This window comes from Puma concolor, chromosome D3 (assembly GCF_028749965.1).
Source record: "Puma concolor isolate L17-30 chromosome D3, mPumCon1.1.hap2, whole genome shotgun sequence".
In the NCBI taxonomy this organism is placed as follows: domain Eukaryota; kingdom Metazoa; phylum Chordata; class Mammalia; order Carnivora; family Felidae; genus Puma; species Puma concolor.
In genome coordinates this window covers 39,125,985-39,150,966 of record NC_141678.1, presented here as the reverse complement: position 1 = coordinate 39,150,966, position 24,982 = coordinate 39,125,985, and the positions used below count along the sequence as shown (strand labels likewise).

Here is a 24,982-nt window from a genome sequence, read left to right as displayed (position 1 = left end):
CGCTCGGTACTGTGGAGGCAGAAATACGAAGTAGGATTCAACAGACAGAATGATGAAAAACACCACCCGGCAATATGCATTCATCTTCCTTCTTCAGCCCGGTCCTCATCCAGAATAAAAACATGACAGTATGCCTTTCTCCCTAGGCAAATATAAGACAACAATAATAATAATAAAATGATAGCTATTCTCTGCCTCATGTCCACAAGATGGCTGCAATAGATCCACGTACTGGATCCTCATAAAGCAACATTCAGAGGCAGAAATGTGGATTCCTTCCTCCTAATGACTACCACCACGAGGTAAGAATTTTTTACTCCCTTCCCCTCGCTCTCCACACAAATCTCCACCAGCAGGCTGCCTTTCTTACCTCTTTGGTTGTATGGCCAAATCAATCGCTGGCAACAGTAATGGGACCATCATCATGGCCTAGACTAGTCAGCATTTACCTGAGTCAGATGGGTGAAATCAAGACTCTTGTACACCGATGAAGAAGACATGATTTTGTGTAGCCACGTCAATGTTGCGAGCTTTGCAGAAATGCTAGGCAACATCATCCCATCAAGAGCTTGTAACAATTGGGGGTGCCTGGATGGCTCAGTCGGTTAAGCATCAGATTCTTGATATCGGCTCAGGTCATGATACCAGACCTGTGGAATCAAGCCCCGCATCTGCTTAAGATTCTCTCTCCCCCCTGCCTCTCTCTCCCACTCATGCTCTCTCTCTCTCTCTCTCTCTCTCTCTCTCTCAAATTAAAAAAAAAAAAAAAGAGTTTATAACACTTGAATTTACAACAGAAGTGGTGTTTTTCAGGGCAGATTCCCATAAACCATTGCCAACAGTGGTAAAAAATAAAATAAAATAACCATACAACTGTGTTTTCAGTTTTATGACACCGTTCTGGCTGTACGTTAAATGTTATATTTTTCACTAGTCCCCAGTGCAAACTTTTTCTTCAGTCTGGTTGGTGCCAGAATACACAGCAGGTTTATTTCCCCATCCAGCCTTCTTCCATATTCTCACCCATCTGAAGTGTTCTATGCCAATCTTTGCAATAAAATTGCTGCTGCTGCTATTTCCAGCCAACCTTTACTGAACAGTTGCCATGTTCCCGGCACAGGTAAGCACGTCTTGTGCCATGCGGGCAGGATAGGGTCACATGCACAGCTGACTGCAGAAGAGACCACTGTTTCCCTGTCCCCCCAACCCAATCCCAACATGACTTCCCTGCATTGAGGTTGCGGCCATAGTTGGGTCACATGTGCTTTTTTTTTTTCTTTTTTTTTTCTTTTTTTTTGAGAATTGTTAACACACCGTGTTCACGTCAGTTTCAGGTGGACAACTCAGTGAGTCGACAAGTTTCTAAGTCATAAGCCACAAGTGTAGCTGCCACCTGTCTCCGTGCATGACTATTACAACATCATCGACTGCATTCCTCATGCGTACCTTTTATTCCCGTGATCTATTCGTTTCACAACCGGCATTTGGACAACATGGATAACGTACAAGTACCCGTATCTCCACATGAGGGAACTCTCAAAAAGGTGGGGTGGGGAAGGACTACATAAAGGACCTAAAGGGGATGTATTAGTCAGGGTTCTCCAGGGAAACAGAATCAAATAGATGGAGATATAGAAACAGATTACAAATAGGGATAGGGATGAGGATGGTAATGTGGCTAGGGATACGGATACAGATATGGATATGGATATATCCGTAATAAACATTCACCACTTTGGTCTCACGGCCCTGGTTCCTCCATCGTATGACTGTGCAACTTAACCTCTGGGCTTCAGTATCCTTGTGTTTAAATTAGGAATTAGACTGGCAACTCTAGAATTCTGAGAGGATTTATACAGCCCCCTAGCACATCTCACAGTCTCCATAATAACACTAGCCCATTCATTTATTATTTAATATGTGCTCAACATTTTATGTGTAAGTTGACTCAGAAGTTTGTATTTTCCAAAACTGACCACAGCAATAGCTCTGGTCCCCCGTGTTCTTTGGAAACTTGCCATCAGTCATCAAGAGATGGAGTCTATTTCTCTTCCCCTTGAGCTTGTGAAAGCATTTGTGACTACCTCAATTAATAGAATATGGGAGAAGGGACATGGCGTGACCTCCAAGGACAGGTGATACAGCTTCCACCTGGCTTTTTCTCCCTGAGGATGCTTGTCTTGCAAACTCAGCCACCACGCTGTATGGAGATCCAGGCCACATGGAGAGGCCATATATAAGTGTTCCCACCAACGGCATCCATCTAAGATCTTAGCTGATGGCAGGGCACCTTGGTGGCTCAGTTGGTTGAGCGTCCGACTTCGGCTCAGGTCATGATCTCACTGTTCCTGGGTTCAAGCCCCACATCAGGCTCTGTGCTGACAGCTCGGAGCCCGGAGCCTGCTTCGGATTCTGTGTCTCACTCCCTCTGCCCCTCTCCCACTCACGCATGCATGCTCTCTCCCTCTCTCTCAAAAATAAACATTAAAAAAAATTAAATTAAATGAAAAAAATCTTAGCTGATGGCCAATCATCGAAGTGAATGCACCTTCAGATGATTCCAGCCCAAAGAATTCAAGTTATCCCAGCTGAGGCCCAGTAGAGCAGAGACAAGCTGCCCGCGCCGACCTCCCTAGCAAACCCGCCATGACCCAGATTGAAGATTCATGACCAAAAGAACGGTGCCATGTTGTTAAGCTACTAAGTTTTGTGGTGGCTTGTTACGCAGTAATAGGTAACTAGAACAAGGTTGATAATGGTTTATCTACATTTTGCAGATGAAGAAACGGAAGTAAGAAGACACTGTAAATTGCCCAAGCACACAGCTCGTACATGGAATTTGACCCCCTGTAGCCTGTCTCCACAGGCTTGGCTCTTAGACACCATGCTATCCTTCCACTTAATAAGTACTTCTGAAAAGAATGGTTTGTCATTGATTCATAGCCCTACTTACCCCTTGTGATGTTTCACAATGCATCTCACTTAACCAAATTATTTAATATTACATCTATTTTTGTTTGCTTGTTTTGAGAGAGAGAGCAAGCAGGGGAGAGGCAGAGAAAGAGATAGAAAATCCGAAGCAGGCTCTGTGTTGTCAGCACAGAGCCCGATGCGGGGCTCAAACCCACAAACTGCCAGACCATGACCTGAGCCGAAATCAAGAGTCAGACACTTAATCAACCGACACACCCAGGAGGCCCTGTTATATATTTTAAGTAAGTTTTATGTAATTGTATTTCCTCCAAGAAATCATGTTACCATTTGATAACAAATATCTTTGAAAAAACTATGTTAAAAAAAAAAGAGGGTTTTTTGGCCTCTTCTATTTATATTTCCCAAGAACATAAGATACTGAAATTTTACTGCTGGGTGAAGCAATGTTTATGCAGTCTGACTCAATTTCTTTGTATCATATCTGTAAAACTCCCTCTGAGGGAAATATTAAGACTATAAAGATCAGGATCATGCCAAAGAAGGAAAGAGTTACCAGACAAGTGAAAAAAAAGGGTGGTATCTAAATTATACACTTTTTTTTTTTTAAAAAGCTACTTTTTTTTTTAAATTTTTTTTTAATGTTCATTTATTTATTTTGAGAGACAGAGACAGAGCATGAGCAGGGGAGGAGCAGAGAGAGAGACACAGAATCCGAAACAGGCTCCAGGCTCCGAGCTGTCAGCACAGAGCCCGACGCGGGGCTCGAACTCACAAACCGTGAGATCATGACCTGAGCCTAAGCCCGATGCCCAACCGACTGAGCCACCCAGGCGCCCCTACACTTTTTGTTTTAAAGTTTACAGCACAATTAGATATTTTGAAGCAAGATAAATGATTTGGTGAAAAGTTGTACTTAAACATCTCCTGAGTTAAGATGGCAGGAAAAATATTTCATTTCGTAGTTGGTTGAAAAGTATTTAATCATTAAAATACTGCAAGTCGATATTGTGATGTGCAAAATAAATAAGTGTAATAAACCATTTTAATGACTACTAACCATGAAAATGCTCAAATCCATTCCCAAGAGAGAACTTGCTTTAACTGACCAAAACACCGCTGCATAATACATGTGAATGCCCTTGGGACTAAATGAACACAATTGTTAAAAGATTTGCGTTTAGAACTAAACAAAACGAAAATTAAATATCAGATCATGGGGCACTGTAGTTGTTTTTCTGTGTATGCTGTATTATATTTTGTAGCTTTCCCAATCTCTGTGTATTTTTTCCCCAAATCATTGATTTAACACACTGACATTTTCCCCATGTCCCAAAAGAACAGCCATCAGTGACATGGAAGTCCAAAAAAAGCAGCTGGCAACTCTACTCTGAGCCAAAAAAAAATTATGGATTGACTTTTGTTATATTCTAGTTGGACTAAAATGATGCATTTTCCCTTGGAGGGGAAAACCCAGTCAAGACCACCGGTAGGTGTTGTTTTTCTAGACTCTGTGCCTGAGTTTAGGGGTCACGTCTGGCTAGCTTTAGCCCAGGTCTGGCACATATATTTGCCTAATAAATAATTAATTAAAGCTCTGTTATGGATGAACCAAGCTCTGTTACGGACGCTGGGAATCCAGAGATAAGGTCCAAAGAACCATCCTGAACTCCAGGAGGACAGAAGCAGAGTGGAGCTGGCGACCACACGACACTTGACTACAGGAGCGGTGGGAAGCAGCAAGCACCTGTCCCACCTGGGCCTTCCTTGGCATGAGCCCTCCTCTGCCGTCTGCTCTGCATACTTAAAGACCCAGAAATGGGATTACAGCCAGAAAAAGGGGGGTGCAGGATTACTTCTAAGCTGCCTGGTACGTTTTGTTCATCCGCTCCTACACTCGTGCCTGCACAGGAAGACCAAAATCCAAGAAAGATGCTCCAAGGGCTTGCCTAGAGCCTCCCCTCACCACTGCATTTATCCCATACCTGATCTCTGCTCCCTACCCTCGGCTTCCTGGCTGTGTAAGCCAGCTTTTCTCCCACGAACTTTTTTTAAACTTTCACACTTGCAGGGAAGTTGCGATAGCACTGGAAACTCTCGTGTTAGAGAGGACCTAACCTGGCTAAGACCCCTCAGGATCCGTAGCATAACGAAGTCCAAGCTCTTGAGGGCTGCCGCTCCCAGTGTGCAGGCTCCTAAGAGAGACCAGTGGTCTGAGGCTTCCCTTTCAAGGGGGGGCCCTGCCTACAGAAACACGGAGGGTCATGTACTATGTCCGGGAGCACAGAGCAGCCCCACCATGGGAAAACTCTACTGAAAAGGAGACATCTGGCCTCGTGCGCAGGCCTCAGATGCTTTTCAGAGACGGAATTAGCAACCTTTCCAGCAGTGCTTTGATGTGGGGGGCTGTTCTGGACACTGTAGGATGTCTCCCAGCGTCCCCAGCCTCTAACAGCTAGATGCCAGTATCCTCACTGCACAGGCACATGACTGGTACAGTCACACAGAGCCCCACGTTCCCAAGAGTGTGGCTAATCTGCCGTTGCCATCTTGAAGTTCTTTTTTTTTTTTTTTTTAATGTCTATTTATTTTTTTGAGAGAGAGAGAAAGAGAGGGGGTGCATGCGCATGCATGGGGGAGGGGCAGACACAGAGAGGCAGACAGAAGATCTGAAGCCGGCTGTGCACTGACAGCAGAGAGCCCAACCTGGGGCTCAAACTCACGAACCGAGAGATCGTGACCTGAGCTGAAGTGAGACAAACAGACGGAGCCACCCAGGCGCCCGCCATCTTGAAATTCTTCACAACCTTATCTTTGCATCTGTGTTTTGTGAGTGAAGTTCCATGGGACAGTGGAGCATGTGCCTGTGCAGAGATGCACACAGCGTGTCATCCTTTGCCACTCCACGTGCACATCCGTATCACTCTAGCACTGAGTGAGCACGGAATTCCAGAGGTTCGTGAGTTCAGAGAGCCTCAAAGCCTCACAGTAAGTATAAGCGTTAAGTCTACAACTGAGGGAGGGCTTGGGAGGCAGCCACACTTAGAACCACAACTTACTTAGGACACAGAAAGAAGGCAACGGCATTCTAAGAAACATGAACAACCAAGGGGCCCTATCATATTCTTACTTCCTCCCTATGTTAGCTGATCACTTACACTGGAAATAATGAGATAGAAAGAAGAAAAAGAAAAGATGGGCGATCCCAGTTGCTTGACTCTCAGTCCTTCCTGATTCATGGGTGAGCCAAAGTAGAGCATGTTGGCAGATCATGCGCACTTTAAGAAATAAAAATGGTTCGTCAGTTTTGTGCAGACACAGATATGCACGTACAGGCTATGAAATTCTAATTGTGCACTTTCACTGATTTGGCATATATTTAACTGAAAAATAGTATTGCACAGTATTAAGATGAATGGTAAAATTCATGCTCATAATTTAAAATTTTAATTTTCCTTGACTGAGGAAAACACTATGTAGCAGCAAATCAAAAACATATTGAGGGAAGGACAGGGGGAAGGAGAGGGGGAAGGAGACCAAAGAAGAAAGAAAAAGCTTTCTATTTTTGGTGCCTTTAATGACCTTTAGTGTTGTTTTTTAAACAAGGGGCCCCACATTTTCATTCTGCACTGCGCCCTGCAAATCATGTAGCTCGCATTGCCGGGAGTACCCTTCAGTCTCAACAAGTAAAAATGCCTCCACAGCTTGCCAAATGTCCCCCTGGAAATGGGGGAGGGGAACGCAATCACCCCTGGCTAAGAACCACCGCCCTAGACAGCACGTGTTTAGTAAAGACTGGCAGTGCTATGAAACCTCATGTTTTAAATTCTGTACGCAGGGGCTCCAGGGTGGCTTGGTCGGTCGGGCATCCGACTGTGGCTCAGGGTTTGGGGTTTCGAGCCCCAGACTGGATTCACTCTTCTCAGCGTAGAGCCCACTTCAGATATCTTCTGTCCCCCCTGCCCCTCCCCAAAGCTTACTTGCACACGCGCGCCCTCTCCCTTTCTCTCTCCCTCTCTCAAAAATAAACATTTAAAAACAAAATAAAATGAATTCTGTACACTGTAGGAGCCAAGTGCTGGATAAGAGGCTAAAACTTAAAATCTTTTCCTGTTTGGTGACTCCAGGGTTTTTTTTCATTTCAGGACATTGTAAGATCACGGGAGGGTGAAACATAGCGTTTTCTTTTGTATAAGGAGAAGAGGGCAATTGTGGAATTAGTAGCTAGATGGTGGTTTCTCAAGCAAATCAATTTGGAAGGCATATATTTAAAATAATGACAGAGAAACTGATCTCCTTAAAACTCTCCTCGGCACCACACCCGCCTTGGAAACTCTTCACATACTTCTAAGGGACACATCTAGCTCCACTCAGAGACCAGTTGTGGCCTCAGGGTATGTTGGTCTCAACAAGTCTGCAAAATACAGCAACTCCCAGAGGCCGGCACCAAATGCAATCAGGACCTCAGTTAGTTGAGGGGCAGCAGAGAGCTCATCAAAAGATGGAAAATGTTGGGGCGCCTGGGTGGCGCAGTGGGGCGCCTGGGTAGCGCAGTCGGTTGAGCGTCCGACTTCAGCCAGGTCACGATCTCGCGGTCCGTGAGTTCGAGCCCCGCGTCGGGCTCTGGGCTGATGGCTCAGAGCCTGGAGCCTGTTTCCGATTCTGTGTCTCCCTCTCTCTCTGCCCCTCCCCCGTTCATGCTCTGTCTCTCTCTGTCCCAAAAATAAATAAACGTTGAAAAAAAAAAAAAAAAAAAGATGGAAAATGTTTACAGATACCATGAGACTTTTTTTCTTACAGATTCACGCAAGGTGAGCCTCTCATTAAGGTTAAACATTTTTAATACAAATTATAGCTCAAATTTTTATGTGATTTATCATCTAAGCATATTTTAAGTATTTTCTCTGTAAATTACTGTTGCAACCCTACATGATAAAAAAGATTCTTATTGTTACTATTGTATAATTGGGTAAACTCAGGTTCAGAAAGACTAAGTAACTTTCTCTGAATCACATTGCAAGTATGTAGAAAATTCTGGTATTAAAGCCAAGTTTCTGAGTCTAAGCCAAGTGATGTTTCCCAACGCCATGTGACCTGAACACTTTATATGTTAACTTTGAACTGTATTTTCCTAGGGGCACCTGGGTGGCTCAGTCAGTTAAGTGTCTGACTCTTGATTTCACCTCATGTCATGATCTCAAGGTTCATGGAATCAAGTCCAGTGTCGGGCTCTGGGCTGACAGCATGGAGCCTGCTTGGGATTCTCTCTCTCCCTCTCTCCCTCTGCCCCTCCCCGACTCATGTGCATTCTCTCTCTCTTTCTCTCAAAATAGATAAACTTTAAAAAAATGAATTATATTGTCCTAAAAGATTTGAAGACTAATAATTTTAAGGATTAAATATATATAATTGCCTTTTATGGCAGTCTAATAAAACATTTAGGCAATTCAATCCCAGGATTCCCAAAACAAAGTAGGACACTTAGCTTATTAAATAGCATTAAAAATGTATTTCTAGGTTCATGCATTATATGTAATATCTATAAATAATAAATATACTATTCTTATTTTACCACATATAAATTGCTTCTAAGTTAAATTATATAACAAAACTAGGTCTTAAGCCTAAAGGGAAATTGATTTCATCATATACTTACCTTGATTCTTTTCTTCAGTGTTTGAAATTTGCAGTAATATGACCTTCTGAAATGTAGAACCAAGAAAACTACCCCATTTTTCCATTCTACCCAGATTATTGGAGGAACATTAAAAGCTACCTATAACGTCATTGGAGAGGATACAGAGTCTATACTGCTGGGAGCAATCTCCGGCACATATATCACGGGCTCTTCCCTATTCCATCCTCAAATGTGACTTTGAACCTGCCTCAGAGAACTGCCTGCAGGTATACCGCCAAGGCAAGAGGGATATCACCCCCAAGGCCCTCAGTGCAAATCCCTGGTAGATGTCCCTCTGGGGCCATATACTCCTGCCTTGTGCCCTATACTGGAATATGATGCTAACTCAACTTTGACCCCTAGCCTAATCACAGTAAGACTCATCTGCCTGTGGATATACAGACCCTCCTGCTAATCAATGTGTGGAATCCTGGTTGTATGGCTGCTATGATCATTGAGTGGTTGAGATCTCACCAGGACAAGTGAGACAAAACCACCACCGGTTTTTAAGCAGTGACGGTCTTGTCAATAACCAGAAGAGGTATCTTCCTTGAACCAGGTCAGGGCCTGGGTGGAGAGGCCCCAGGTGGGCAGGAGAGTTAGAATCTTCTCTTGGTTTCTACTTCAATGAGATGACTATGAGGTGAAAAGTGGGATGACCATTTGTTCATCCATTCATCCATTCATTCATTCATCCGACATGTACAAAGCATTTGCATGTGCCCTGTTCTGACAAGAGAAGACACATGAGAAACAGGAGAGTAAGGAACCAGGCAAGCTGCCTGCCTGTTGTGTTTGCCCTTTGAAGTTAGACCAGTGCCTCTCAGCCCAAGTGCACTATCAACCACCTAGAGAGCTTTTAACAAACACTTAGGCCTAGGGCACACCATTAGAGATTTTTACTTTATCAGACTGGGTTGGGCCTGGATAATCGATATATTTTAAAAGCTCCCCAGGTAATGTTCATGTGTAGCCAGCATTGAGAACCCCGGAGCTACAGCACAGACAGTGATGGAATGGGCAGGAACAGGGACCAAGAAGTAAATAATCTATGACCAAGATCAAAATCCTGACCCCTTTAATATGTTTATATGTTAACTTCCTTTGGGTTTTCCCTGAGCAAAAGCCTGCCTTGGCTATGCTTAGAAAACAGGAAAAGACATGTCTATCCATGCCTGAGGCAACGCTTTAAAGGGAGCACAGCACACCCTCATCTTGTCCTGGAGGTGGCAGTGGTCATTGAAGGTTGATGACCCCAAGCAAAGATAAACTTTGGGGACCAGAGTCAGGCCCAGATCAAATACATCTGCTCCTCGTAGAGAGTCTCCTTTCAAGTGCTTAATATGCTCCTGCCTTGAGGGCACCCTTTTATCATTTCAAAGTCCCAGTGCCCACCACACAGCAGGGTGCGTGGCTCAGACAAGACAGTCGGTGAATGTTTGTTGAATAAATGAGTGAAAGTATCTAAAGCATTTATACCCCCTCCCCACTCGCTTATTTGTGACCTTTCCTGGTATCCCCAGACCTACTCCCACAAAGGCGAGGCTGGACATGACCTTTACTGAGAGATCTGCTCTGGCCAAAAGTGCTGCGCGGAGAATGGGTCATACTCATTCTTTTTACTGAATTCTGGCCTAATGGACATCAGCTCCGCCCCACTAGCATTGCCCTCTGGGCCCAAGAAAAAATGGCAAGATAAATGAAGCTATAAAGGTTGTCTTTCTTAACATAAGTTATTTTTAGAGCAAAACAACCATTATTTATTGACTGGTACAGCATGGCCTGATGATGTCGTGAAATAATCTATTCTGAAGCATGAGTCAGATTGCAATTAAGGCCATAGGGAATTTCATTCTAAATTCCCTGGTTAGGGGTGATCGAAATCTCATTTGTGGTATTGCAAGAAACATATACTTCCACTTTTCATTCCCACAAAAATGTAAAATTAAAATGGAGAAGCAGAAAAAAGTGCACAAGAATGTGAGAAATAAGTTCAAAATTAACAACTTCTGTCAGAAACACAAGACGTGGATGACACGGAGATTCCCTGTCTAAATACCAAACAGACCCATCATACGGGGCTCACGTGAGGTGTCCAGAACAGAGATGTTACTCTTATAATTTGAGTGTATTTCTCAAGCACTATGTTTCTCGTTTTTTTAAAATGTTTTTTAAAAAATTTTTTAACGTTTATTTATTTTTGAGAGACAGAGAGAGACAGAGCACGAGCAGGAGAGAGGCAGAGAAAAGGGGAGACACAGAATCCAAAGCAGGCTCCAGGCTCTGAGCGGTCAGCACAGAGCCCAACACAGGACTGGAACTCACAAGCTGCGAGATCATGACCTGAGCCGAAGTCAGATGCTTAACCAAGTGAGCCACGCATGCGCCCCAATTTTTTTCTCATTTTTAAAGAAAAACATTTTAAAGGAATGGGGGGAAAGCACTGCATTTTTGCCTCCTAGTGTCAGCAAATTGATCGTCTGTCACTGTTTGTAACATGAAACGTCATTTTAGCCACAAGTTAAAGAAAAAGAACTTGGCATTTACTTTATAAAGTTGTTCTTTGCTTTAAGAAAAATGCAGGTGAGGCGCCTGGGGGGCTCAGTCAGTTAAGCCTCGACTCTTGATTTCAGCTCAGGTCATGATCTCATGGCTTGTGAGATTGAGCCCCACATCGCGCTCTGCGCTGTCTTGGGATTCTCTCTCTCCCTCTCTCTCAGCCCCTCCTTTGCTCTCTCTCTTTCTCAAAATAAACATTAAAAAAAAAAGAAAGAAAGGAAGAGAAAAATGCATGTGACTCACATCGCACACAATAGGCGTTCTACAAATGTAGCTCCCCTGCCTTTTCTTACATTTATCTCCTCTGCCCAATAAGTGTGTGCCCTGAGAGCTAAGATATTAAATCTCCAAGACGTTAAGGGTGACTTTTAGACCATGGTTAGGAAAGAGACACAGGAAGCAGGTTAACTAACTGCAAGTCACATTGCAAGTCAGAAAAACTTTTGAAGGAAAACTCCAGTACCTCTCCCTATCTCCCATGACTATGTGGTTGTTTCACACACAAAAAATATCTTTGTAAGAAAAAGGAAAAAGCTTTCGGGGCACCTGGGTGGCCCGGTCAGTTAAGCTTCTAACTTTGGCTCAGGTCATGATCTCGCAGTTCATGAGTTTGAGCCCCACATTGGGCTCAATCCTCATCCCTGTCTCTCTCTGCCCCTCCCCGGTTCATTCTCATTCTCTCTCTCTCTCTCTCTCTCTCTCTCTCTCTCTCTCAAAATAAACATTAAAAAAAATTTTACATAATAATAATTTCAGAAAAAGAAAAGTAAAAAGCTTTCTTCCTAAGAAAATTCATGAAGGACAGAAGATAATATTCAAAGAATAGTATCTAAGAATGTATGTGTGTCTATGACACAAGACCACAGAATGGGAGCTTAGGTCTCAAAAAAAAAAGAAAAAAAGAAAAAAGAAAAAAGGCAAACAGAACATGAAACAATACTTCAAATCCAAAATACAAATCTACCCCAATTAAATAATATTAAAAACATAATGCTTTACACTCTCACCAGAAAATCATCATTCAGCTTTTAAATTTAGACAATATCAGAATTATTCAGATCAGCAAGATGGCCATCTGCTTTCAAGCATGCAGCTGCTAGCCTTTAAACAGCAACTTTTCATGATTCATAACTTATTCATCCCAGGATGCACTTAGACATCTGCTTTATCATCAATTCAGCTTGTCATAGCATTTGGCTTTAAAGTTTCACAACCTCGACCCAGGTAACGGATTGAACCAGTAAATCAGTCCTCTTCCACAGAAAGAAAATCAACTGTATAGCCCTCTCCAAGACAGATGGCCCAACATTAAAATCATATACATGCATATGAATCTAAAAACATATTATTATTCATTCCCTTTAAAACAATAACATTAGCGATAGCTACCATTTAGCCTACTATAGGCCAGACACTTCATCTTTATCTTCATTAACACTCTGGAAATTAGATCCTATGAGCTTTGGTTCACAACGCAGAAAATCAGCAAGATTTTGGGCTTACCCAGTGGCACGAAGTGTGGACATGGCAGAGGTGAGCTCCTTGCACCCAGGCCTATCTGTCCTCAAATCCACGCTTCTGCAGGCACCAACTTTGCCTCATATTTGAATGGCCCTGGAATAACTTAAATATTGTCATCAGTTGTTTAGAGGAGCAACTGTACTCATTTCAATGCCATTTAGTTTCAATTCAAAGACTATCTCACATATGACATCCAGTTAATATAAACGCTCTGAAAACTATCAAGCGCTGTGTAAATTTCTTGGCTCTTTTTTTTTTTTTTTTCCAAGTCAACTTTTGACAATCCTGTCTGTCCATTCTTTCACTCTCACTAAGAGCAGTAGCCTGGAGAAGATGGAGAATCCAGGGAGGGTGCAAGGACAGAGCTCATTTCTGTGTGGTTGAGAGAACACTTTGTTAAATTCTAATTTGGAAGAAGGCATTCTCAAAATACAGAAGATTTTCTCCAAAGGAGACTAGTTTTATCTCTTGTTCTTTTTTTTTTTAATGTTTTTATTTATTTTTGAGAGAGCACATGTGTGCACACATGAGCAGGTGAGGGGCAGAGAGGGGGGGGGGGACAGAGGATCCTAAGCAGGCTCTGGGATGACAGCACAGAGCCTAGTGTGGGGCTCAAACTCATGACCAGTGAGAACATGACCTGAGCCGAAGTCAGACAATTAACCAACTGAGCCACCCAGGCCTTTTTCTTTGTCTCTAATCTTAGTGTGCAAATTATTTCTTGCCTGCTATTTATTTTAAAACTAGGTGGTATCTAGAAGATAAGTGGATCCAATAATATCAAATCTTGGTTCTGAAACCTAATATTGGCCTTACTTTCGTCATCTGTAAAAATGGGGATAATGACACCATTTGCCCTATGTCTTCTTTTTATATGATATGTAGCAGACAATGGAATGGCATGAAAAGATGATAACAGTACATTGTGTAAAAAATATATCAAGAAGTAATATGCATAGTCAGTATAATGTTTTTGTTTTAAAAAGTGGAAGCTATATTCATAGAGACGAGGTCTGTGAAGTTATATATAAAATACTAACAGTGGTTACTGATGAATAAAATGTGATTTTTGTTTTCCTTTTGATTATCTACGCTTATCAAAATTTCTAAAACTCTGACAACAAACATTTTCCAGTGGTGAAGTATTTTTAAATTTTAAACAATAATGGGGAATTAGAAAATGCAATAATTATAGGAGAAAGATAAGCAGGCAGTCTGGTTAACTTCAACCACCTTTAAAACTACATATTTAATTAAAAAGCAAGACCCAACAATATGCCGTCTACAAGAAACCCACATTGAATACGATGATCAAGGTGGTTTAAAGGTTAAAGAATGGGAAATAACATACAGTCTATTCTCATTATTCACAAAAGATATGTTCTATAAGGTAGCTGCAAACATGGAACCATCGCTCCCAAAGGAAATACAGGGTTGAGTTCTTTTTTTTTTTTTTTTAATTTTTATTTATTTATTTTTTTTTTTATTTAAAAAAATTTTTTTTAACATTTATTTATTTTTGAGACAGAGAGGCAGAGCATGAACAGGGGAGGGGCAGAGAGAGAGGGAGACACAGAATCCGAAACAGGCTCCAGGCTCCGAGCCGTCAGCACAGAGCCCAACGCAGGGCTTGAACTCATGGACCGTGAGATCATGACCTGAGCCGAAGTCGGACACTTAACCGACCGAGCCACCGAGGTGCCCCCAGGGTTGGGTTCTAATAAGCCTCTGATCACAACATTTTTGTCAACTGATCAATACATAACCTTGTTTTATGTGTGTTTCAGTTTAAAGACACTTTATTTACTATACGTTGTTGATTCATTAAAACTGACCTCACACCAATAGCACAGCCAATAGCACGGCCAATAGCACAACCTAACTCAGGTTAGGAACTTACCTAACAATCTCCTCCATAAAGCATGTCACCACCTTCTCCTGCTTCGAAACACCAGACAACACCTTAGCACTACATTGAGAGCCATGTTAAACAGCTAAATCACCAACAAAAAGCAAGCACAAATGTGTGAAAATCCAAACCGACCACAAAAAGCATACTTGTTTACAGTGTGAGAACTGAAACAAGAAGACAAAGTGTTGCCTTGTTCAGCCTCAGCTGGGAACATAACATGCATGTCAGGCAACTCAATTGTTCTGTCATCCTGTGCATGTCCTTGAATGACAGAAAAAGTATTTCAAGTACTGAGTTTTGATTGATCTATTTTACAAACAGATTTTACTGAGTAGGCAAATTTGCAAATATGGAATCGGTGAATAATGAGGACTGACGGTACCATACAAATATTAATTAAAAAGAAAGCTGGAGTAGCTATGTTATTATCAGTCAAAATAGACTGCAGAGGAAAAAAAAAAAAAATTACCAGAGATACAGAAGGATATTACTTAATGATAAAAGAGTCAATTCAGAAAGACATAATAGTCTATTAGATTATTGTCTCTTTAATAAGAGAGCTTCAAGATACATAAAGCAAAAAAGTGTTAAAACAAAAGGAAAAATGAAAAAAAATCCACAATTTTTGCTGGAGGCTTCAGCACTCCTTACCTAACAATCAGTAGACCAAGAAGGCTGAGTATGAGCTAGGATATAGAAGAAATGAACAACACTAGCAACCAACTATATCAAGATGACATTTATAGACCATTCCACCCAAAAAGAGAAGAATACACATTTTTTTTAGTGTACATGAAACATTTAAGATAGACAATATTGTCTCCTAAACATACCTTACCAAATTGAACACACTCAAAATCATAGAAAGCTTATTCTCCATCATGGAATTAAAGCAGAAATCAGTAACAGGAAGATATGTAGGGAATCCCAAGTGGTTGGAAACTGAACAATACATTTCTAAATAATCCATGGGAAAAATAAGAGGTATCAAGGGAAATTACAAAGTATTCAAAATACTTTGATGATTTTGAATGAACCAAATGATGATTTTGAAATACTGAATGAAAATAAAAATACAACATTAAGATATGCTAAAGAAATGCTTACATGGAAATTTATAGCATTAAATATCTATATTAGAAAAAAGAAAGATCTAAAATAAACAATCTAAGTTTAATTTTAAGTCTAGAAAAGAAGGGCAAAATAAAGTTAAAGCTAAGAGAAAGAAGAAAACAATAAAGAGCAGAAATCAATGACATTGAAAACAGGAAAAATAATAAGGGATATCAAGGAAACGAAAAGACATCTTTGAAAAGATTAAAAAAAAAATTAACAAACCTGTAGCCAAACTGACAAAAATAAACAAACAAAACCCCACAAGTTACCAGTATCAGGAATGAAAGGGAAATACCACTATAAATTCCACACATATAGAACAGATAATAAGAGTATTACAAACTAATTTACTCATATAAAACTAGTAAGTTAGGGGGCGCCTGGGTGGCTCAGTCGGTTAAGCGTCCGACTTCGGCTCAGGTCACGATCTCACTGTCCGTGGGTTCGAGCTCCGCGTCAGGCTCTGTGCTGACTGCTCAGAGCCTGGAGCCTGTTTCAGATTCTGTGTCTCCCTCTCTCTCTGACCCTCCCCCGTTCATGCTCTGTCTCTCTCTGTCTCAAAAATAAACAAATGTTAAAAAAAAAATTAAGGGGCGCCTGGGTGGCGCAGTCGGTTAAGCGTCCGACTTCAGCCAGGTCACGATCTCACGGTCCGTAAGTTCGAGCCCCGCGTCGGGCTCTGGGCTGATGGCTCGGAGCCTGGAGCCTGTTTCCGATTCTGTGTCTCCCTCTCTCTCTGCCCCTCCCCCGTTCATGCTGTCTCTCTCTGTCCCAAAAATAAATAAAAACGTTGAAAAAAAAATTAAAAAAAAAAAAAATTAAAACTAGTAAGTTAGATAAAATAAACCAATTTTTAAAAAAACTACCAAAACTTATCCAAGATTAACAGAATAGTCCTGTATCTATCTATTAAAGAAATGGAATTCATGTTTAAAGAGCTTTCCACAGAGAAACTTCTAGGCCTTCATGGTTTCACTGATGAATTCCACCAAACATTTAAGGAAGAAATGTTTATGCCAGTCTATGCCATCTCTTTCAGAAAACCAAAGAGACAGAAATACTTCTCATCTTATTTATGAGGAAGCATTACACTGATATCAAAAGCAAACAAAGATGGTGTGTGGAAAGCAAACTATAAACCTATATATATTATGAACATGGAGCAAAAAATTCTTCAACAAAATACTACCAAATTTAATCCTCCAGCATATGAAAAGAATAATGCATCATAACCAAATGAGTGTTAGGAATGTAAGGCTGGTTCAACATTTGAAAGTCAATCAATGTAACCCATCCTATTAGCAGCCTAAAAAAGAAAACCCACATTATCATATCATTAGATGCAAAAAAAGTCATTTGATGATATTCAATGTCTATCGATGATAAAAATTCACAGCAACCTTGGAATAGAAAGGAGCTTCCTCGACCAAATAAAGAGCATCTGTGAAAAATCCTATGACTAATACCATACCTAATGATGAAAGACTGCATGTTTTCCCCTAAAGATTAAAAACAAATCAAGAATATCAACTCTCACTACTTCTACTTAATATAGTGCTATTAGTTCTAATAGTGCTAATAGCCCTAGCCAATGCAAAAAAGGAATAAAACTGGAAAAGAAATGAAATGATCCTTATTTACAGACAACATGATTGCCTAATAAAAATTCCTAAGAAATCCACAAGATAGCTCCTACAACTAATAAGAGAGGTAAGCAAGATCACAGGAAGTGAGGCCAACATACAAAAATCAACTATATTTCTGTAATGAACTTCCAGAAATTGAATTATTTTTAAGTACCATTTAGAGTAGCTCCTCCCAAAAGAAATATTTAGGTATAATCTATCAAAATATATATAAGATCTGTATGCTGAAAACTACAAAATACTGATGAAAGAAATGAAAGAAGAGCTAAATAAATGAAGAGATATATCATGTTCATGGACTGGAGACTCAACATAGTTAAGATATTAATTCCCACAAACTGATCAGTAGATTTCATGGAATTTCAGTTTTATGTAAATATAGGCAAGCTGACTCTAAAATTTATATGGAAAGTCAAAGGAACTATAACAGCCAAAACAATTTTCAACAAATGGTATTAGAATAATTGAACATTCATATAAAAAAAATAAACCTTAACCAATAATTTACAACATATCCCAAGTCAAGTTGTTACCAACTGAATGTTTGTGTCTTTCCAAAATTTATTTGTTGGAGCCCTTACCTCCAACGTGATGATATTAGGAGGTGGGGCCTTTAGGAGACAGTTAGATTAGATGAAATCATGAGGGTAGGCATCTACTCTCATGATTAGATCTAAATGTAAATTTACAAAAGTTCTAGAGGAGAACATGGGAGACTATCTTCCTGATCTTGGGTTATGCAAAAAGCTCTTAGCTATGATATCAAAAACAAGATCTATAGAAGAAAAAATTGCTAAATTACACTGCATTAAAATTAAAAACTTTTGCTCTGAAAAAACGTAGTATTAAGAGAATGAAAAGTCAAGTCACATTCTGGCAGAAAATATTTGCATATCACATATCCAACAATGGGTTTAAAACCTCAAAAGAACTCTCAAAACTCAACAATATGGAAACAAACATCACCCCAACCCAAAAAAAAAAAAAAAAAAAGGGCAAAAGATTTGAACAGACACTTTACCAAATAAGGTATACATGTGGCAAATAAGTTCTTGAAAAAAAAATTATCAAAGCCATTAGTCATTAGGGAAATGCAAATTAAAATGACAATGAATACCATTCTATACCTATCAGAAGGACAAGGATGCTGAGCAACTAGAATTCTCATAAGTTGCTGGTGGTAATGCAAAATGATACAATATTTCTGGAGAACAGTGAAGCGTATACTTACTATAAGATCAGCCTATATTCACACAATATGTACAAGTTGGTTATCACAGCTTAACTCGTAATCTAAATATCTTTCAGTGGGGAAAGTGATAAACAACTGTTGGTACATCCATACAATGGAAGGCTACTCAACAATAAAAAGGAATGAATTCTTGATACATGCAACAGTATGGATGAATCTCAGTAGCATTTACTGACTGAAAGAAGCCAGTCAAAAGGTTACATATTGTATGATTCCATTTATGTGACATTTTGGAAAAGGCAAATCTATAGGAATGGAAAACAGATCAATAGTCACCTGATGGGTGGGGAGAAGTGTCTGAATACAAAGGAGTATCAGAAGATTTTTTGGTACAATGGAACTGTTTTTTGGTCATTACACGACTTTATGCATGTGTTATAACACACAGAATTATACACCAAAAAAGTCAATTTAACTGTATGTGTTTTTTAATAGTAAATTAATAGAAGTAAAAAAAAAATACTTATGCTAACAGAAGATAATTTATTTGCCCAAGTTGGCAGATTGTAAACCTTAGAGTTAAGACAGTTTGTTATATAATTTATTTATTCACTGCTCTCTCAGGAATAGGTAAGAGGTTTATATAAATAAATAAAAATTATAACTAGCTTGCAATAAATATTTTTTTTAATATTTTGATAGCTCTCTGTAGAACTATTGTTGCTAAGTGTTTCTCAAACTAATCTTAGAAGTCAAGACTCTGGCTATATAATTGCTTACAATTATACCATTTTATTCCACCTTGAAATCCTTGTTATCATACCTTGTCTAATTCATGTAAAAGAGAAGAAAGATCTTTTTCTTGACAATATATCCCACTTGAAGGCAATCTAAACAAGTCAAGTATATATTTAGGCTATCCCCAAAGAAAGGTACATTAATTCCTGAAGTATATACCAGTCACTGGCTGTAGAAGGGGGATAGCCTAGGGATAAGGAAACTTCTGTCCTCACTTTCTACCTCACAGTCTATTCTTTATTAGCTCTTCCTCAGGGGAGAAGGAGTTGCTAATCTGATTATTCAGTCTAGAATTCTTTGGATGAAACCAGAGCATTGAAAAGCCATTTGAATCTGTGAACATACCCTTTCTCATCCTGGAATAGGTCAGGAAATATTTTGAAATTTTCTTGTGCTCTTTTTCACTTCTAACACCAATGTCTAGTGGCCTTTCTTCTTTCTTCCACTTTGACTTTGTCCATGAATTGGTAATAATGCCTTGATTTTCCTCCACAAAACCAGCAGCACCATATGGAAAGCCCAGATATCCCAGAACGTTTTTCTCCCAAATGGGAGCTTTTTCATAGCCACAGACTAAGTAATGTGGGTCAGTTTAGTATTCTGCAGCAGAGCCAAAATGTTTTTCCATAATGATTGTGTTACCCTCTTTCCTTTGGCAGAAGTAATATGCTTCGAAATCTTCTCACATTGCTCTACAAAGAAAGATTCCACCTTTAGTTTTGGGGAATGGAAAGAGGAATAGATAAAAGATTTAGGAAAGCAGGGGGCTTCATTTTGGTTTTTTGCCTCAGCCACGCACCCCAGCTAAATTTAACCCATATTGAGGGACATATGGTACTTACAGAGAAATGAATATATTTACACTTTATTCCTCATTTAACTGTTATTAATTTTGTATCATTCCTTTAGAAGGAAGAATAAATGCATGATAGGCTTTAGTTATCTAATTAAATAATTCGTAGTCATGATCCCTTCTATTAAGGGGTTAAAATATTAAAATGCACAAAATTAAAATCCTCCTAAATTACAAAGTCCATGAATGGAATAAGAAGGAGGAAATTGAGTTGTATTCCCTATGTAAACTGAGAAACCACTCAAAGACTCTGCCCAACTTAAACCCTGTTCCTTACAATCTGTAGACTAATTAAAACAAGAGACTGCAAGGTTATTTTATACCATGTGATAAGGTGAATCCTAGCTAGAGTTATATAAATTCCCATTTATTTCTCCCTCATTACATTGTACTTCTGGACTGAAATTCGTTTCCTGAATCTCTGTCACTTTTCACCTTTGCCTTTAAGGTAAGCAAAGAGGCAGCAGAATCATTCAAAGCAAGTCAATCTGCTGAGGCAAGGACAGAAGTAGACCTCAGGCTTCCTTTGTCCCTTTGCTAAAATCCAAAGAGCTACAATGTGTTTAGAAGGGCACAGTACCAACTGACCCAGTTTTATGAACAGTTCAATGTTAATTTATTGTTATATTCATTTTGTATTACTAATTTATTTTATTTTACTTTATTAATTTTGGAATAATCATAGAACATGCCTCTGTTCCTCCTTTCCTGGGAGTTAGGTTGGCTCAGAGAAAAGGGTGGGGGAGTAGTTCCCTTGACTAGTACAAAACATCTGGATCTCCAGATTATAGAGATTTAGAAAAAGCAATAGTCCTAGAAATGAGACTGTAATGATAAAAATCTGGCAGAGTTCAAAGACAATTCACTGTTCTGATATTCTTTCAGAATAATAACACTATATGAGTTGGAAGACATATGATCAATAAATGAAAAGGTAAGTTGATATAATATTTTTAGCACCCTATTCTTACTGCCCCAAAATGCTTATGATTTTTTAAGAAAAACTCAAAATTGAAGAAATGACCCAAAAATGTTTCCCCACAGGCTTCTGTACATATCCTATTCAGGTCAATTTATGCCATCCCTGACAGTTATGAATAACTTCTACTTTTCCTATAGTACAAAACTTAGAAGAAAAATGGAAAAGTAAAGCCCTGTCCCAGTAGTGGGATGCTTAAGCCAGTTCAGTCCACTCCAGGAATTACTCACTGCTCTTTATAGTCTTTCACCCACAGTCATGCCTTTAGAAAATGCCTAGTGAACATCACTCATCAATTCTAACTCTGGACAACACTAGCCCATCCTCACCTCAGAAGTGGAAGGACATTTCCCTTTGGCTACACCTGACCTTGGACCAAAAAGCAGCTATCCCTGAAACTGATAAGGCATTTTGTCAAGATAGGTTGTAAGGAATAGGAAAAAAGAGGTTCAGCGGAATCAGAAAACTCCAGCTGAGGCTCCTAAAACCATCTTAAATCAGCTTCCCTGCGGTGGTAAAAGAGAAACAATACTTCTTACTTCAGAGGGTAATTTGAAGATCAAATGGCATAAAAGTGCTTTATAAAGTTGTAAGTAGTTTATAAATGCAACAAAGAACTATTGTTTTTCAACTTCACCAGATCCTGTGTCGACTGAATAAATGTTCTTCACTATCAGGACCAACTTTCCCCCATTGAATTACTTGGGATGGTCAGCAGAAGGGCTCCTGTTGTCCTCTGACTCAATGACTGCAGTGAGGGCCAGAACTGACAGAAACTCACTCCTGCCACTCAGCTACCATCCTGCTGGGGGTGGGGACCTTCCCCTTCTCAAGTTTTGCCATTTGAAAGTGTTGAAACCCAGACTCAATTCTTCCCTTTTAAAATTGCATTATACCTTTCCTCCCCAGCTATCTGAGGTCCAAAGCCTACAGCAAATGCAAACGAACATTTCAAGCGAAAGAACCATAACAAACTTAAGAGTTTTAGTCCCCTCTACTCTTCCATTCTCCCCTTTCCACTCACCCCCCCCCCCACCACAGCAGTCTTTAATGAAAACAGAGGCTGTAATTTGAAAGACCTTGTATCTAATCTCCCAAGAGACAGCTTCTTAAGTTAGCAATGACCATGCTTTCCCCGCTGCTCAAATTACACACACATTACTCACATACACACACATGCACACACCAGTAAGCCGATCGACCGCAGGCAAATCTGACTTTTCACCAACTTGTAGCCACGGATAGCAGCAAAGGGACCAAAGTCCTTCACGGGCAGCTCCAAAAAGACACTGCAAGCGCCAGCGGCGCCGCAGTAGCAGGCTCTGCGCTGCAGCCTGCTGCCAGAGTTTCAGGTCTCATTCCTTGAGGAGTATCGCTCCTCTGCCTATAGTCCCACTTCCGTGGGCTTCACCCACTTCTTTCCTCAGGACATCGGGAGGAACCGGGTCACTCTGCCACTTTTGCAGAGGGGGAAGTGGCTGTGAAGAAGATCCCCACCGAAGTAGCCTGAAGCCCGCGACTCCTGGCCGGATCTCTCCAGCCTCCCGCCCACGTAGGCGCCTGTGTGTCTGGCAAAGGTCCCAGTTCTCAAGGTGCCTGAGCTCCGGTGGGATGTGGAGGAGCCTAGCGGGAAGAGCAGTGGCGGGACTAAGGTTGGGGATGGGTAGAGGACAGAAGGGACGGGACCGGGAAGAATCGCAAAGACTCCGCACAGAGGCACTCCCGCCCCTAGCTTACAGACGGTAACTTCAAAACGCGCAGATAACAGGCAAGGAAAAGGCCTTTTCTCCCTATCCTCTCCCTTCTCTTCCCCGCTCCCCGCCTGGACACCTGGTGAAAAAGCAAGGTGCAGGTATACCTGGAGCGAACACCATGATTTCCTCCAGCCGCTACGCCCCTAGGTGAGGAGGACACAAAGGCAGACGGAGGGGTGGGAGAAAAGCCAGGACTTGGAGTGGTCCAGGGCAGGTGGGCGCGCAGGGCGCGGGCCGGGCCGGTCAGCACCTCGGACAGCTCCTCGCCGCGCGATCCCGGGGCCGCAGCTCCAGCCACCGCGGCGCGCTCAGCCTCCACAATGCACTGCTCTGCCGGCGGCCACCGCGGCGGCGGGAGGAGGAGACCGAATCCTGCTCAGTTCATCCCTCATTCCCGTGCCAACTCAGCGTACACTGCTGCTTAGGGAGCAAAACACTTCTATCGCTTCCACGGGAGAAGGAAGGACGGAAGAGGAAGAGAGAAAAAGGTAATTGCCCGGCTTCCCGGCAGGGGGACAACTAATTGCTTCTAATTACCTGCTGTCTCTAGCCCCCATGGATATTGGACTGACATTTAGGATGGGCTTGCCCTTTTATATATATATAACTCAAAGAACTTTACTCCTGAGGATGACTCTAAGTTCTCCGGGTTGGATGGCTCTGAATAGAGGGGTGGGGCCTTAAAGTGAATAGGCCCTTGGGATTCCATGACTTCTCTCCGCCTCTCAATTTCAGTCTTCTAACGTCAGAAAGAGAGCTAGAGGGAAGGACAGGGTGACTGGAGCATGTGAGGAGTGCTGGAGGACTGCTCCCAGGCGGCCAATCTGGCTCTGAAAGCTTCTAAACTTGGAGGCCCTCAAGGTCATCAGTTTAGAGAGAGCAGGACTGGCCAATGCAGAGGTAAGAGAACTCTGTGAAGCATGTTGTCACTGACAAATTCACACACTCTACAAAAGGTTGAATCAACAGAGTTCCCTTCAAGTATGAGAACAGCTCCGAGACTGATCAAGAAACTTTAGTGCTTCCCCTCCCGTTTATCCAACTGATAACTGTGTCCCCCATACACACCAAGTTCTAAAGATACTGAGAGGCACCCCACACTCACTTCATGCTTCTAAGTCACTGCTCATTTTGAAATCATTATCTAGTCCCCCCAAGAAATGTTTGTGTAGTGTGGATAGCCCAGACTAGATGTTACCCAGCTTGAAACAAGTCCAGCTGGGTTACAACCCCAGAGCGAACGTGACACAGGATCCCCCAATCTCAAAGCAGATGTCAGTTGCTTTGGGTTTTATTCTCCCTGTTTGCAGCTGAATGGAGTTTTCCAAGAACAAACAGTGACCTGGGTCATCTCCAGTGTTTTATGGGGTTTCTTCACATGCATCTCTCCCTGGAAAATATAGCTATTCTGAAAATACAATATTCCTTAATAATTCGGTTGGTGGCCATAAGTTCTACACGCTTTTGCCAAATATAAAGCATTCAAACAGCCCTATTGGAACTGGTTTTGTTCAAAGCCATCTGATAGATTTCAAATGCAAACAGTTTTACAGCTCTTGAACTGCAGTTTGCATGGAGGCATATGGGCAGCCTCAACATAACACAATCAGTACTGCTCTGTGCACCTGGCTCAACACAGGCTTAAACAGATGGAACCTGCCTCAGCAGCAGCAAGATGCAGGTCAGCTGATGGGCAGGACAAAGTATGAGCATGACGAGATGCAGTCCTCTCACTTCCCCAAATTACTCCAAAAGCCAGGGACCAAGAGTACTTCACTCTGCCTTCTTTGCTTTATCACCAGAAGTGTGATACACTCTTCAAAATAATCTTTGAATGATTGGAAGGCCTCTTTCAAAGATCTCTTTCTAACCTTTATTTTTTCTGGACCTTATTCTCTTAATGCATAAACAATTATTCATGATTAAATTCAAGGGAAAGCAATGTGGTGTTGGAAAAGAAAAAAGACTTGGAAATGAGTCAGACTCAAGTAGAACGTCTCCACCATATACTAGCTGCGTGACCTTGGATAAGTTATTTAACTGT

General features: G+C 41.1%; 1 protein-coding gene across 1 annotated transcript in view; it reads right to left on the bottom strand.

Moving 5' to 3' along the window:
- The window catches only part of AKAIN1 (A-kinase anchor inhibitor 1), a 54,332-nt gene extending 30,324 nt beyond the window's left edge, over positions 1-24,008 (bottom strand). Inside the window, exon 1 of the mRNA XM_086682538.1 lies at positions 23,043-24,008. Within this exon, the coding sequence (XP_086538664.1) occupies positions 23,043-23,058 (16 nt within the window). The 5' untranslated portion in view covers positions 23,059-24,008. The remainder of the gene's footprint in view (positions 1-23,042) is intronic.
- Positions 24,009-24,982: the final 974 nt, after the last annotated feature.